The sequence below is a fragment of the Falco peregrinus genome, chromosome 2, assembly GCF_023634155.1.
Source record: "Falco peregrinus isolate bFalPer1 chromosome 2, bFalPer1.pri, whole genome shotgun sequence".
Classification (NCBI taxonomy): Eukaryota; Metazoa; Chordata; class Aves; order Falconiformes; family Falconidae; genus Falco; species Falco peregrinus.
The window spans coordinates 88152135-88168164 of record NC_073722.1 but is presented as its reverse complement, the minus strand read 5'-3'; the positions used below and the strand labels follow the sequence as shown (position 1 = coordinate 88168164).

The 16030-nt window shown below is 39.4% G+C and overlaps 1 protein-coding gene across 2 annotated transcripts in view; it reads left to right on the top strand.

Annotated features, from left to right (window-relative positions):
- PI4KA (phosphatidylinositol 4-kinase alpha) overlaps positions 1–15331 on the top strand; it is a 63194-nt gene extending 47863 nt beyond the window's left edge. For both annotated transcript variants that reach the window (XM_055797183.1, XM_055797182.1), the window contains exons 40-55: positions 611–701; positions 1502–1669; positions 2223–2276; positions 3510–3630; positions 3931–4060; positions 6192–6262; positions 7137–7209; positions 7328–7398; positions 8004–8113; positions 8719–8823; positions 9290–9415; positions 9745–9865; positions 10532–10691; positions 11712–11801; positions 12631–12714; positions 14635–15331. In XM_055797183.1, coding sequence (XP_055653158.1) covers positions 611–701; positions 1502–1669; positions 2223–2276; positions 3510–3630; positions 3931–4060; positions 6192–6262; positions 7137–7209; positions 7328–7398; positions 8004–8113; positions 8719–8823; positions 9290–9415; positions 9745–9865; positions 10532–10691; positions 11712–11801; positions 12631–12714; positions 14635–14686 — 1627 coding nt within the window. In that variant the 3' untranslated portion in view covers positions 14687–15331. The remainder of the gene's footprint in view (positions 1–610; positions 702–1501; positions 1670–2222; positions 2277–3509; positions 3631–3930; positions 4061–6191; positions 6263–7136; positions 7210–7327; positions 7399–8003; positions 8114–8718; positions 8824–9289; positions 9416–9744; positions 9866–10531; positions 10692–11711; positions 11802–12630; positions 12715–14634) is intronic.
- The last annotated feature ends 699 nt before the right edge of the window (positions 15332–16030 follow it).

Below are 16030 nucleotides of genomic sequence, written 5' to 3'. Positions count from 1 at the left end.
GTTGTGACCTTTGAAATGAAAAGAACTAGATTACCTAATATACTCGTTTGGCTCGTGCTCTGCTGGAGTCTAGCTTCTTTTCTGCCACCCATTCTTTGCTAACACTTATATGGTGTTCAGAAGAAATCATGTTTGATTTCTAACAGCACTGAACCCATTAACAGGCAAGCTTTTAAACAGTGCTAGAAGTGTCTTTGAATGAATTGTTCTAGATATATATTGGCTTGCACTTTAATAAGTATTATAAGAGAATTAGCATAGTTGGCTCCTGAAGGGAAAGGAAATTCTTTCCCCCTTACAACAGTGATAGTTTTTGCCAAGTAGAGTTCTGCACACCAGTTTCTGTAGAATCCCAGACAGTATATTTCAGCCAAGAATTCAGTAGTGGGCTAAAATACTACTGGTTTATACAAAAGCATTGGATGAGGACCAGTTGTTCCTGAATCCTCTTTTGACAGCATATTGGTCCCTCAGTGTGCATTATTTCATAGTTAGACTATTTGTTTATCAAGCATATACTCTTCTGCCTTCTGCTGTCTGCATCTTCACATAAACAGAAGAGGCTGACAAAGTTTTCTAATGTTGTTACTGTATTTCTGGTTGTACTTAGATTTAAGAACACTGAAGCTATTGGAACAGAAGTGACCCGTCTGGTTCGGTTGGATCCAGGAGCTGTTAGTGATGTTCCTGAAGCCATAAAGGTACTTGTGAATATCTGTACTGTTACAGGGCCCCACTATGCCCGTTTCCTTCAGATGTATTGGAAAATACAGTCTTTACTTAACACAACATGTATATTCTAGTTCTAGTCATAGCTCTAAGGAGAGACTGACAGAATAGCTGTGGAAATAGGATGCTGAGACAAGAATCACAGCAATAAAGAGTAGGTAGCTAGTTAGCTAGTGGTACATCTTGCTCCTGGGTATATTCTCACCATACAGAAAATGTCTCAAAAGTCATCACTTGCAGCACAGCCACCATTTCTGTTCCTTTTGCATCATTTGTAAGGAAAGGCACTGGACCAAGTCATGGTGAGTGCTGCTGCTGCAATTATTTCAAGCTTAATCCGTTCTGTGTGTCATGAGGCCAAGCCTTTTGAAGTGGAGGAGACTCACCATGCTGATCTGCAGTGAAGTACTTGTCATGTGAGAGTCTTGTCAGAGCTACATTCTGTACATCACCTGTAAGAATAGATGACAGGAAAGTTGAACCTTCTTTAACCCTTACAAAAGGGCTCATCCTTTCTCCCTATGCTAAAGCTCCTGTGCTGTGCTTTTAGTAACTTGATTTCACTAACTTCGTCTGGTGATCTGGGAGGTGTTAGGTTTTCATAGGAAAAAAAATGTTTTAGATAAAATAGCTGTGGATTTGTAAAATAAAAAGTACCATGTTTCAATTTCTCTGCTATAGGAGGCTAGCTAATAGCGTTACTGTCTGGTGTGTTCTACTCAGGCGTTATTGGGTGCTATAACCCCCTAACATGTCTGCCTTGCTTTTTCAGTACCTGGTTACCTGGCATACAATTGATGCTGATGCACCTGAGCTCAGCCACGTTCTGTGCTGGGCACCAACAGATCCACCAACTGGCCTTTCCTATTTTTCAAGCATGTATCCACCTCATCCTCTAACAGCTCAGTATGGGGTTAAAGTCCTGCGATCTTTTCCTCCGGTAAGACAAGTCCCAAGAGAGCCTTAACACTCCTAGTAAAGTTACAGCCGTAGTCATTGTGACCACAGAGTTCATTTTAATACCATGGGGAGACATGTATGCTGAAAGGGCACACCGCATTGCAGAATGTGACTAGATTGGCATGGAAAGTTAAAGTTGATTGTCCCACGTAATACTGGCTCGGGTACTTACAACTTTTTTGTCATAAATCACACAGCTTAATTCTTCAGACTGCTCTTCTCAGATTGTTCCTTTCAAAACTTTTCTTAGTGGAAAAGTGTTTTCTAAAGCATCAGAAGGCTGGATTTTTTACACTTGTCAGACTTGTATTAGGACTGTAAAATACATGATTATTAATGACATCTTTGAAGGGAGTAACTGGACAGAAAAATACTTTGTTTTGAGGAGGTGGTATAAATATAGTTTTAAAATAAAGAGGCAGTGGTATTTTGTTCATTACCTAACTGAAAGTAGCTTTTCTCTGTGCATATGACCTGTCTTCCCTTCTGACTACTAAATAACAATACAAACCCTGCCATCTTTTCTCTTTCAGGATGCCATTTTGTTCTACATTCCACAGATTGTGCAGGCACTTCGGTATGACAAGGTGAGGATATGAAAAGCTGCATATGAACGAAACAGATTTATATTAAGGCAGTGTTTAGACCTGACAAAATCTAAGCTTAATGCTGCTTATTATTGCCCTGTATCTAATACATAGAAGAAAAATTATTGTCTCTAGAGGCTGGTTTGCTTTGGATACCCTTCTTATGAACAAGTAAACTTGAGAAACCAGAGGCTATGTAGCTCATCTGCCAGGAAAGAGATTTTGTTGTGGGAAACCCCAGATAAAGATTTTGAATAAAGCTTTTGAAGGTCTGTTTGCATGAGACAAGCAGTAATGAATTTGAATCACTATCCTTAATCATTTTGCTGTGGAGTTAACCAGAGAAGACATCTAGGGGTGTCTTGTGCTCCATCACGTGTATGAAATCGGATCTTAGCTTCATTTTGCAGAAGCCAGAAGTGAAGCTTGATAACCAGGTTCAGAGTTCGTTAATGTGAGATCATTGTTATCTGCCCACAAGGTATGTGAACTCTGGTCAGTGCGTTATTTTCAGGTGAAGACATCCCCAGCCAGTAGTGTAGGTGACCACATATAGTTATTCTTTGACAACTTTGCATGTTGCAGAGCACAAGCATCAGACATCTTGTCTGTTAATCAGTCATACATAGAAACATCTACAGACTGCAGAAATAGTTGAAAGTAGAGGAAAGGGAATGCAACTTGTGGAAGGAGTAGGATTCCCTTGTACATTTCAACTTCTTTTGTAAGTTTGTTCTTACTTTCTAGAATTTCTGTGGAACTGTGCCAGCACTTGCAGTTCTTGCTGCCAAAATGTGTAGTCCATATGACACTGTCTAGATTTCTGGTATTACAGAAGCATTCAGTGATGCCAACCAAGCAAGACCAATGTCTCTGTTGCAGTTGTGCTTTCTGCTCTGCTTTGTACACATAATAGAAGATGCCGTAAGCTCAGAGAAATCTGAAGTTCAAATAAAACAGGTAGAAGGGGGCACGGAAGCTGGAAGAAGGTTGGTTAGAATAACAGAATAGGTCAGTACTGAAGCTGGAAGCAGTTTAGGTCAATTCACTGCCTGTTAAAATAGTACTGTCGTTCTTTAGAGGTCTTTTTAGTAATGTGAATAAGAGTGCAGAGGTCATGTTTAAATCTGTTAAATGTTTTGGGGGGTTGAAGAGTAGCTGTTAGAAGAGTAATATTTAGTCTGCTAGAGTTATAATGATCTTTGATCCTTACTGGACTGGATATGGTTGCAGATGGGTTATGTTAGAGAATACATCCTGTGGGCAGCCGCCAAATCCCAGCTCTTGGCTCACCAGTTCATCTGGAACATGAAAACTAATATCTACCTGGATGAAGAAGGACATCAAAAAGATCGTGAGTGCTTTAAAATATAATCTAGCTTGACTCCTTTCCTTGTCTCAGTTCAGACTAAGTCTCCTTCATGATTCTCCCTTGGCAGGAGGAATCCTTTTAGCTAGGAACTTCTCTTTCATTTGTAGAGATAGGGCCCATTCTGTGGAAGTGCTACCTGGTAAGAGTCCATCAGAATTGATGCAGCAATGTTTGCTTTGGTACCTTTTTTGAATACTATCCCAAGGTGTTACTTCTATCACCCTTACAATTTAGCTTTCTGAAATAAGCTTCTGACACAGATGATTCCTTTTTCATATGCAGCTGACATTGGGGAACTTCTAGAGCAGCTAGTAGAGGAAATAACTGGCTCATTGTCTGGCCCAGCCAAGGAGTTCTACCAACGTGAATTTGATTTCTTTAATAAAATCACTAATGTTTCAGCCATTATCAAGTAAGTATCGTCCTTCAGAACTTGTGCTGTTTTGGGGGTCACTGTTGTTTAATTACCAGTGTCCTGATTAAGAGGATAAGTTGCCTTTAGGGGTATTGGGATAGTGTTTTCAAGAAAAAAAGAATTAATTACTTAGATGAAACAAACCTGATTTTTTTTTTTTGTAAATGTAATGTATGAGTTGTAGTAGGATGCAAAGGCTCATTTTAGTTTGACTTTCAGGGATAGTTCATATCTGCTGTGATCTCAGTGCTCGTGCTTTGAGCTAGCAGTCCATCTGAAACAGCTATAACTTTTTACTTTGGAAACAGATGATTCTAAACTTGAACTTTAATTTTCAATCTGATTTTATCAAATACATTGTGGTTGGTAATAGTGGAATGAGGTTCCATAGAAAAGTGCGCTGATGCAGGAATGGGATTGGTAAAGCAGTTGGTGCTCTTGTCAGAGTTGAAATCCCATCAGTCTAGTTGTCATCTGCATCATTAATTTGGCTTTTTGGAATTGCTGTCAGCAGCAAGCAGAGGTTGATTCAGGCAGGAAAAACATAACTTCTCTTTAGGTCTACCGGATTGACTGTCTTTTTTTTGCATATTATTACTTTATTATCAAAAAATATCAACATTTTGTGTGGAGTTTAAAAACAAAGCCAAAAAGCCACCAGAGAACCTCAAGCATATAGATAAATACCTTCTGCTGAAACACCATTAAATTGTCTTTTCCTTTTCTCAAAGAAATTTCATTGTGCGGTGTAATACAAAGACTGTTGTTCTTTTTGCACGTTTAAGTCTTTTTCCTTCGTTCCTAAATTGTTGTTATGGAGAAAGATTTGATGTCATAAACATTGGATTAACATTAATCTCTTACAACTGAAAGTCCTGCTCATAGAAAGATTCTCACTGTTGACTGTAAAGACTGCAGTAAGAAACGTAATTTAACTTTTTAAAGTTTGCCAGTGGGTGGCAGCAGCTCAGCACACAAAGTCTTAAGTCTGTAAGTGTCGTTTTCGTCACATATTTTTAAAAACCCCTGGTGTATGAAAGTATTTAAAAGTCATATAAAATGTATTTTCTGGAACATTCCTCCTTTGAAATGAAGCTTTGCAAACCACCAGTGTAATAAGGGTGTCAGGCTAAAGGACACTTACGTCACAGAAATGATCAAATGTTAGGTGCCTTCTATGTGTATGTTAAGGTGTTTTCACCCGGTAGGCTGAGTTAAAAGGGGCGCTTGGGATCTGAATATTTTGATATTTAGAATGAAATCAGTCCACTGTTTGTTAGTATGAAGTCATAATGAATAATGATGATAATCGTGCTTTGCAAGTGCTGCATTTTGCACCTCAGCCTTCAAATTAATCTGGTTTTTGTGAGTCTCCAAGGTAAAGACAACATAGAGGAGATGCTGTTTGCGTTGTAGATGGCATAAATGAATGAATGTATCATCTCTGATGATTTCATTATCTTAAGTGTTACTGTCCTGATTCAGTAATCTGCTGTACAGCTTAAAACTAGAACATAAGTAATACTTTTCAGTTGCATGCTGCTATACCAGGTGAGCGTACAATTGTGTGACTGACTTCCATAGGTGGTTAGCACAAGTGCCTGGGAAAATTGGGTAATTGTATGTACTAATCATTAACCATGTTACCAATTATTCAGTTGACACCTGTGTTATGCTAAGTATGTGAACAAATTAGGCGTGTAATTGCATAGGCATTTCACTGTATCATCCTTTTCTAGTTAGCAACTTATTCTACAATAAGTTCTGCAAGGGAAAAATGTATTGGTGTAACTATAGCGGAGCTTACAAAGGTATGATTATACTCAAATTTCTGTGTAAGGAAGAGCCTTCATATATTTCATTCACGTCTCTTATGCTGCTTGGTTTCAACAACCTGTATGTCAAATCAATGTTAAATCTACAAAGCAAGAACTGTAACCTTCATTAAAACAGAAAATGTTCTTAGGTATTGAGCCTATAAGTTCTGGAAGTGGTGCAGTAAGAGATCTCTGTCATTACAAGAAGAAACATTTTTACTGAAGTTTGTATAAGTTTGAAATAAATCTGAGCCTAGTACATAGAATAATGTATAGTATACAGATAAATAAAATATCATTCTCCTTTCTAGGCCATTTCCTAAAGGAGATGAAAGAAAAAAAGCTTGTTTGAGCGCTCTATCTGAGGTGAAAGTGCAGCCTGGTAAGAAGTGATTTAATCTTATAATACAGTGGGCTTTTTTCATTTAACATGAATACTGTATTTTCTGCAAGCAGATCTTGAAATCTCTGCAAGTTGAAGCTCTCAGTTTTGGTGCTAGTGGCTGTTCTTCTGTTACAGTTGGATTGTTTCTGTCCTGAAACAATTCAAGTATTTTTACCCACCCCATAATTCCTATATGGTGCATCAAACTTGCTGAAGAGCAAGTTAGATAACACACATCATGGATAAAAGTAGAAATGGATGTCTGAAGAGGAAAGATCAATAAGCTTTTTTTCTTTGGACTGCCTTTTTTAAAAAGATGAGGTGCTTCTAAGAAGTTATGCTATCTCAAGAATGAAGCATGTCCAGTTCCTTTCATTCTCGTTTTTCTCCCATCAGGCATTCCCTTGAAACATCATTGTCTGAAGGTCCTTTCAAATCTTGAACATGTTTTCCCAATCTGAGTCCTCTGTTTAAAATGGAGTTGTTTGAAAGCTTTTCCTGATCTCTAGCAGGTCTCAATTCTCCTACCACGTGTTGGTTGCTAAGGGCCCTCCCTAGTGCACTGGGCCATGCTGCCACGTCTTATTAGGGACTATTGCAAGAAAAAAGTCCTATCTGCCCATTTCTGTGGTAGTGATTCTGCAGTATGAGTTCAAAACTGTATTCTGTTAGTGAGCGACTGCCAGAAACTAATGCAAAGGATACTGCATCCTTCATGGGTCACAGACTGTAATCTCCAGATTATCTCTTAACATTTTATTTAATTCAGAACTATGTACTGAAGTTACAGGCACTGACAGTAGTTATTCTGCAGCTTGCATTGTTGCAGTAGCCAGTGGATTTGTTCTCAGCTGTCTGCTCCATTTTGCAGGCTGTTACTTGCCCAGCAATCCTGAAGCTATTGTTCTGGACATTGATTACAAATCAGGAACTCCTATGCAGAGGTACCATCTTCTTGTTATATTCTCCCATTAAGTTAATTCATTATATTTAGAAATTTTTCTAGAAAGTCCTTTTTGGCTAGTTTGCACTCATCATCATCTTGTTTTTATTACAATTTAGTGCAGCAAAAGCACCCTACCTGGCCAAATTTAAAGTGAAACGATGTGGAGTTAGCGAGCTTGAAAAAGAAGGTTAGTAGTTGTGTCTTAATCATTGACATTACTTATTAAGAGTCAGCAATCCCTTTAAAATTGCCCACTTTTAGTGACGTGTACTGCTGCAACAAATTTATTTCCATGTTGAATTTTATTTGCAATGATTCGGCTCAGAAATGAAACTGGATCAAAGGACAAGAGAAGAAATTTATGAAAAGTTAAATTATTTTTTTGCAATTTTTTTTAAATCCCAGGAAGCACGCTACATAGGTATCCTGAAGAAATTTTAAGTTATTTTAGACTAACATATAGATTGATTGCCTTTCCCTGTTTTTTAGATTGTAGCAACCTCCAGGTTTTGGCAGCTTTTTCTCATAATAAATTTTGTGGGATGCACTAGCTGACTAGCTTAATGCAATTCAGGCATTTATCAGGTAAATCATGAACACTACTTTGATATATTTCAGTTCCCTTAGACAAAGGGAACCTGTCTTAATAATCTTATGGTATTCACCTTGCAAGGCAGAAATACTTGTAGTGCACATGAAGTGAAATGTGGGTTTGAGTGCAGAGGGCTTGTCATGATAGAAAGTTACTAATTGAAGTCTGTGTCTGGGTTTTGCGTTGTACTCTTCTTGCAGGTCTGCGTTGTCGTTCTGATTCCATAGATGAAAGTGCGGAAGAAGGGGTGGACAGTAAGAAAATCTGTTGGCAGGCAGCTATCTTTAAAGTGGGCGATGATTGCAGACAGGTACAAAGCTAATCGGGCTTTGCAGTTACAGAAGACACATTTCTAGGTGACAATAAGTAAGAGAAAATAATTCTAGCATAGTTCTGTATTTTTCTTTGGAATTTTGAGAATCTCCATTGTTTAGGGACTGAGGGAGAGAACTGTGGTGTACACTAGAGTAGTTCTGGTTTGGAAACAAAGGCCATTCTTTGAAGACACTTTACCACAACTTAAAATTCTTTTTCAGAGTTTGTTCTGGTTGAACTATTGACACCATAGCAGTTGTTTCCAAGGCGGTATCCTGAATATTGAAGCTTGATTGTTTTTGATTAAGAGAGAACGCTAGCTGTTATCCCTGGAGTTATTAGGAGCCCTTTTTACCAAAGAGTGATGGAAAAGTTTGTTGTTCTTAGGTCAGCAGTTAAATCTTCAGTGTTGCTTGCTACCCACTTAAACTTTTTCCCTTTCTGATTTCCCCCAGAGCCACAGTGCATGCACACGCACACATCTGCAGACCTGCTGGGGTAGCTTAATGTTCACTTCAGAGTTCTTCAGAGCATTTTTGTAATCTAACTTCTCATCTGTAACCTCTGTAATGCTTGTGCAATTTTTTTCTTGTGCAACAGGACATGTTAGCTTTACAAATCATCGATCTCTTCAAGAACATATTTCAGCTAGTAGGCCTGGATCTCTTTGTGTTTCCATACAGAGTTGTGGCCACAGCTCCTGGGGTAAGTGGGCAATTAACTGTACTGCTGTAGAAAATAGGTCCTAATTAAAAACTACTTTCTCTTCCAGCACGCATAAAAATTCCATACTGCAAGGAAATACAGCCCACATCACTTACCAAATATTTGGAGTACCAGCAACAAAAAAGAGTTTTTCCTCTCCTGCTTCCTGCTTTTCTAAAGCTTTTGGCTCTGAAATTTTGCTGCTTGTGGTTATTCATGTTTATTGTTTGATTTTTGGGACTATGTGGTGCAAGTCAGTGGAAAGTCACAGAGCTTGTCTTACGTTGCATGGAAATCCTAAAAAACTGGATGTGGGTTTTTTTTATGAATAAACTAGAAATTCTGTAGTTGGTGATCTGTAGGCTTCCCCACATTTCCCAGAGGACCTGTATGACTGCCAAGAGCCATGAACAAAATACATTTTTGGAGCGTGCTTTACAGACCTGTTTCTCTTCTTCCCCTTCAGTGCGGTGTTATTGAATGCATTCCTGACTGCACATCCCGTGACCAGCTGGGCAGGCAGACAGACTTTGGGATGTATGATTACTTTACAAGGCAATATGGAGATGAGTCTACCCTTGCATTCCAGAAGGTAAAATATCAGTTGGCAAGCACAGCAAAATCTCAACTGTGAAACATTCTAGCTATAAGAAATTATGACAAATAATTGGATAATGACTACCATAATGCTCTATCTGGTTTCTGATGCTCATAATCCATTTTTAGCTATAAGCGGGTTAGTTAAAGAAGTTACTGTAGCTGTAGATGTATGGAGAATATTATTGAACATTGCTTCAAACTAATTGTGAATGGAAAAAAAGAAGGAAAAAAAACCCCTTTGTTCAGCTCTATCTGCTCCTGGGATGGAGTTACTAAATTCTCTATGTTCTTCTGATTTGCTTTAACTTCTTGTTTGTACAGGCTCGCTATAATTTCATCCGCAGTATGGCTGCGTATAGTCTTCTCCTGTTTCTGCTCCAGATTAAAGACAGGCATAATGGCAACATCATGCTGGACAAAAAGGGACACATCATTCATATCGGTCAGTCACATCCACATTCAAATTTCAGCAGTTACCTTTTCCTTCTGCTGTGAAGTATTGCTCATAGAAGACAATAACGCATTTCCCTTTTGAGACCGATCTATATACTGATTTCACAGTTTGTAAATAATACCTGGGATTTCTTCATGCCAGCAGTATTGTGTGTATATTTGTGTTTATCTGCTTCTGTGAAAAATCAGCTTTGCAAAGTTTTATCAGCTCCAGGAAAGTATATACACACATATGTATGGATTATGCATGTATACATACTTAAGCATGCATGTGTGTGTGTATATATATGTATAAATATATAAATGTATCTTTAGGTGTCTTTCACCACTGTATGGGTATGAATTAAATTTGAGAAGTAAATGTATATAATTGTGTGAGGCTGTAACCTCTGCTTTAGTTTTGTTTTTCTGGAACTGCACAGATGTTCCAGCAAGGAGTTTATTTAACGTTGTCATTCCTACATCTAGTCTAATGGCATGGTGATGATTCTTTTGTTTGTGTTCTGCTTCACCAAAGCTTTTTCCCAGTTGAAGTTGAAATGTTGGTAGGAAAAGTAGGTATTAATACATGAAATCTACCTCTCCTTTCTTCTGTCAGCTTTGACAGCACACAGTTAACCGACAGAGTTTGAGGCAGGTTATCTTTTGTGCACAGATTTTGGATTCATGTTTGAAAGCTCACCTGGTGGAAATCTGGGCTGGGAGCCTGACATTAAGCTAACTGATGAGATGGTGATGATAATGGGAGGCAAAATGGAGGCAACGCCATTCAAATGGTTTATGGAGATGTGTGTCAGAGGCTATCTGGCAGTCAGGTAAGGTGTTCTTAACTGCTCAAAAGTGGAAATGCTTGCATGCCCCAAACCAGATGATTAGTAACAGTAAACATTTGTCTGTAGGGGGTCTGAGCCTCTCAGACTGTCCCTAGTACATCTTGCAAACTTTGAAACAACTTAGTAATCCTGCAGTTTTACAGGCTAACTTTGGGGGTGGGTGTGTGTCTGTTCTTATGTTATATCTGAAAATTGTATATATTATATTCAATTTATAAATGTGATGTTACACACATTTCCTCACATGATTATGTTGTTAAAACTTTGCAGTAAGAAACTACAGGAGAATCAGAAGTCACCATTTCAGCTAGAGTTAATTAGGAAATGTAAAAAAGTGCTACAATTTTCTGTTTTAAAATATGCAGGGGATTTTGGTAGCTCAGCTCTTCAGCTGTGATTGCCGCCCAGTCACAGTAAAGATCTGCAACTTTACCTTGTTCCATACCAAGTGCTTTAATATGCAGGAGCACCAGTAAATCTATATGAAGAGGATGTTGTATGTGGGTAGGGAGTGGACAGTAAAACAGTCTTAAGTAAAAGCTCATTCTATCACAACTATAAAGTATTAGTGATGTTATCTTACAGAATCAAAGTTTCGTCAGCTAGTAGCCCCAGAAGGGGCTCTCTTGGAGTCAAGACCAGTTTGGTTCCTTGAGGAGGAGCAGTCTGGAGAAAGTTTTGTGTCAAGGCAAGAATGTCACCCAAGTAGGAGATTAGAGAAATGTTTTTTACTGATGCATTGCTTTGTATAATCCTCCTTGAGACTGTTCATCTTGCAACATTCTGAGTATCTGGTAGTCTAACATAAAGACTGAAATTTAGTTGAAGTGACAGATTGCAAGCAATGGTGTAGTTCCACCAGCACATGTAAGAGAGTAGTATGTGCTGATTTTGTTACAGAAGAAGGTGTGATCCAGCCTGTTTAACTCCTCAGCTTGCCTGATTTACCTACTAAGGCTGCAGAAGTTTGAGTGCTGTAACCTTTTTGCCCTCTTTCTCTAGGCCTTACATGGATGCTGTTGTGTCACTGGTTACATTAATGTTGGATACAGGGCTGCCCTGTTTCCGAGGGCAGACAATCAAGCTGTTGAAGTAAGTCAGCATATGTATGAACTGGAAAATGTTCATATGTTCTTCACAGAATGTATATTGCCACAACTTGTGCTGTGAGTATAGGTGTCGTGCTACTCAAATGTCTTAATATTGTAAAAATGGTAAATTCTGTTTATGGAATATCTCAGACAGTAGGTCAGAGGCCTTCTCATAGAATTAAGTTCAAGTTTAATGACTGTGCAAGTATGTGGATTATCTTTTAAGTTTGTAGGACTGGTAAAATAAGACTGAAAAGGAAAAGTCTGTTTTAATTGAAGTAATGTGTTGCATAATCTGTCCTCTGAAATGGTATTGGACTCTGAAGAACAGCATCTTAGAATTTGTTCTACAGATAATGCAGTACTGAATAGGACTGTGTGGTAACACCCAACATCTCAGGCAAATACAGATTCTAGTGTCGCACTTTAAACAGCCTTTCAGGCTTATGCCTTCAGAGTTAGCTCAGCATTTCCTGCATATAACTTCCTACAATTTCTGAAGGATAAGCACAGATTCATGACGTTTAGTGGGCTGAAGCTCAAGGGTCCTACGAGGTACAAAGATACTTTAAAAGCAACAGCTGCCTAGAAAGAGGGATCTGCTGTCCCTAGAGTTACCACTGGACTGAGCCTCTGTTACCACTATAAGACTAACAGCAAGTGCTTATTAAAACATTATGTAATTGGTATGAGGTAGTCTCGCAAGGAATATGTACTTGCAGCAACTGAAATCAATACCTGGCTGAGCTTGTGCAAAGACACATTTGTATCATGCTCGAAGGAAACCTCACTAATTTTACTCTTGCTTTTTGTGATTTTCTGCATATTAGACACAGGTTCAGCCCCAACATGACTGAACGGGAGGCTGCAACTTTTATTATCAAGATCATCCAGAACTGTTTCCTCAGCAACAGGTTTGACATTTGTGCATGTCTTCTCCCTATGGCTGAAGGAAAGCCATGGAGCTTTGAGCAGAGCTAAAAACTAGAGTTTTGTTAGTCAGATACCAAACATTTTTGAGCTGCTGTTACTTAAATAATGCAGGATGGCAGCTTTGCTTCTGAACATGCTGCATCTCCTCCCTTTTACACTGGGAATGAAGGCTTAGGCCCAGGCTGATCAAACAGCAGGAGTGGCTAGTCTAAATTTTCTGTCAAGGTTTAATTTCACCCAAAAGTTAAGCATTTTGTCTCCTGTGTTAGAGCGTAGCCAACTGTACTATTAGGGTTATATGCCTAGTTGTGATACCTTTTTTTATATCAGGTAGGGTCACCTCTACAAATAAGGGGATAGATAGTAAAGCACGGTATTGAATGGCACTAGGAACAGCATGCCTTCTGGTCAGAATGAAGAGAGATTGATCTTGAAGCTTGTTCCCTTTTACTTTGTAAGGAGAAGGTTTCTTAAAAAACAATATGTACGGTCCATTGGTCTGAGTAAAAATGAAGCCGAAACAGGACTACGACGACATTCAAAAGCAATTTTTTTATAATTGCTTGTAGGCATTAAGTTGCCTGAATATCCTCCTGAAATTCAAACCTGCTCTTCTGTGTGAAAGTATTTTTGTTTCTTCTCTAGAAATGAGTTCTAATCTTCCTATTTTTTTTTTCTTCATGACTTCATGCTACATTAACATATTAATCATTTTGCTAAACTGTATGTTACTTGGGTATAATACTTGCTGGGGAAAATGCCTTAAGTAGAGAACACTGGCAGTGTGGTTTTTGAATGTCTTTGTAGCTGGGCTGTGTTTGTTTGTCATCTACTATTCAGTACACTGAATGGAATAATCAGTTCTATCAGATAATTAGCAATTCAGAAATGAACTTAATCACCAGCTAGCAAATCAACTATAGGTTTTTTCTCTTCAAGTACACAAATAGTTTGGTATCTTGTACAAAACTTTTGAAAGGAAGTAACATGTAAAATGTAATTTTATTACATTCAGTACTTTAAATACAATAAGTTTTTTAATCCTTAAACATCTTAAGTGCATGTTTTATTATTATCCTGTATAATACAGACTTTGTGGGGTATATTGGAGAGTCTAATATGAACTCTTGTGTAGTTCCATGTGGGGTCAGCTTGAGACCATTAAGGCTCAGATATAGCCATACTAGAACTGAATTGGGTTTTCTGGTGTCTGCTGGGGTGCATCTGCTCAAAATCTTAGATTAATATTGGGGGTTGCGAAGGCAGTCACACTGCTGTGTGAATGCCCAGAGCCAGCTTAGTTCTGACAAGCTTGAGATTCTCTACCTGTGGCATAGTTACTGAGTAAGCGCTGCCCATGGGTAATTGAGTTACCTGTGACAAGGCTTAGATTTGTTTGTTCAGCCGCTCATCAGAGATGCTGCTATTAATGCTGTTATTTCCTCTGCATTTTTATCTTTATTAGTAGCATTCTCCTTAATTAAGATTACTTTTATTTCTATATAATCTTGTCTTCGTGCAGTCCTGATGATCTTGCTTTGTTCATTATGTGTTTCCATCTCCTTAAAACAAACTGCCAATGCAATGGGAGGTGCTTCTGTCTTAATCCAAACATAGGATCCAAGCTGCTGTTGCTGATGCCACACTGAGAAGCATGGAAATACTTTTTTTTTTTTTTTTTTCACGTGTGTGTGTGTGTAGTTTGAACAAGAGCAGGATGTTGTGCTATTCATAACAGCAACTGGGCTTTCACAATGCCTTCAAAGTGTGTAGGGCTAGTTTTGATTGGTGGCTGATTTCCTTAACCTGTTTCGTTTCTGTGGAATCTTTGTTTCTGTGACAATGGGTGCAGTGTTTTTTTAAAACTTTTACTTACCTCTGGCTTTGCTTTTCTTCTTTAGGAGTAGGACATATGACATGATCCAGTACTACCAGAATGACATTCCATACTGAGAGACACTAGAAATTTGCTGCCGAAGTGAAAAATGCAACCCTGTGCCCTCTCTCCAAACTTGTAATAAATAGGAGATGCTCAGTCACACCTTGCTATCTTCCATCTTTTGTGTATGTGTGTGTAGATAGGGGTACATGTCTCCTGGACATTGCAACAATCAGTCTGATTCATTCCTTTCTCTGCACCAGGTTATATGTATTTCTGTTTTTCCCTGGATTTTTGGAGTTGGGCTGCAATCACAATAAAAATTGTACTATGATTCTGAATGTGAAAGAGGTAAAGCTTGTGGAGTTCAATAACTTTTCATGCAATGCAAGGATTTTATAGTACCTTTAAAAAGAAAAAAACCGAACCCTTTCCTGCACAATCCTACAAAATGCCATGGAAGGGAAGGGTATGGATTTCTCTTTGGAAGCAGAAATGTTAACATGTTCTAATTTTACTGTAGAAAAAGCCTGATAATCATCCATGGTGGTGATGTCTGTGTAGCTGTGTTCATACTTTGCACTGAACGTGGTCCCTGCTACGTGGTCAGTATTTCTTATGTACATGAAGAATGTATTTTTTTCCTTGTGTGTTTTAAAAAAGAGACTCTACTGAAGATATATTTAATCTATAAAATGTAATAAAAGACCTTAGACTTCGTGTCTGTTGCAAGTCTTTTGCTGTGTGCCAAGTTCTAGTTTGTATACTACATCATTCTGCATGTTTGTGTACTGTTTGTTACATTGTGACCTTCCTCAGGGAGAAATCTGATTTGTTCTTCAGCTTCTTATCCCTCTTACATGACGCTTTTTATTCATAAAACTCCCCTGCTGAGGAGCTGAGGCACAGGAGCCTCCCCCCGTGCTGCCCAAGGAGCCTTACCGCGGGCTGGGGCCCGGCCTTCGGCCGCCTCTTTCCCTTTCTACATGCCTGTCCCTCGGGGATGTGCGCTCGGACTGTCAGTCCCGTCTCTGGGGGGCAGTTACCCAGGGGGGCCGCGCTGCGCCCGCTCCCTTCCCGCTCGGGGGAGGCGCTGCAGGGCCCGGACCGGCCGCGTGCTGAGGCCGCGGCCCCTGAGGCGGGAAGAGCGCTGAGGAACGCTAGGCCCTGAGGCGGGAACGGCCCTGAGGCGAGCTCAGATCGGGAAAGGGCGCTGAGGCGGGAACTGCGTGAGGAAGGGCTCTGAGGAACGCTTAGCCCTGAGGAGAGCTCAGCTTGGGGAAGGGTGCTGAGGAATGCAGCTCTGAGGAGGGCCCGACCCTGAGGCGGGCAGGCTCAGCCCTGAGGAGGGCTCAGCTCAAGGAAGGGCACTGAGGAACGCTCAACCCTGAGGAGGGGTCAGCTTGAGGAAGGGTGCT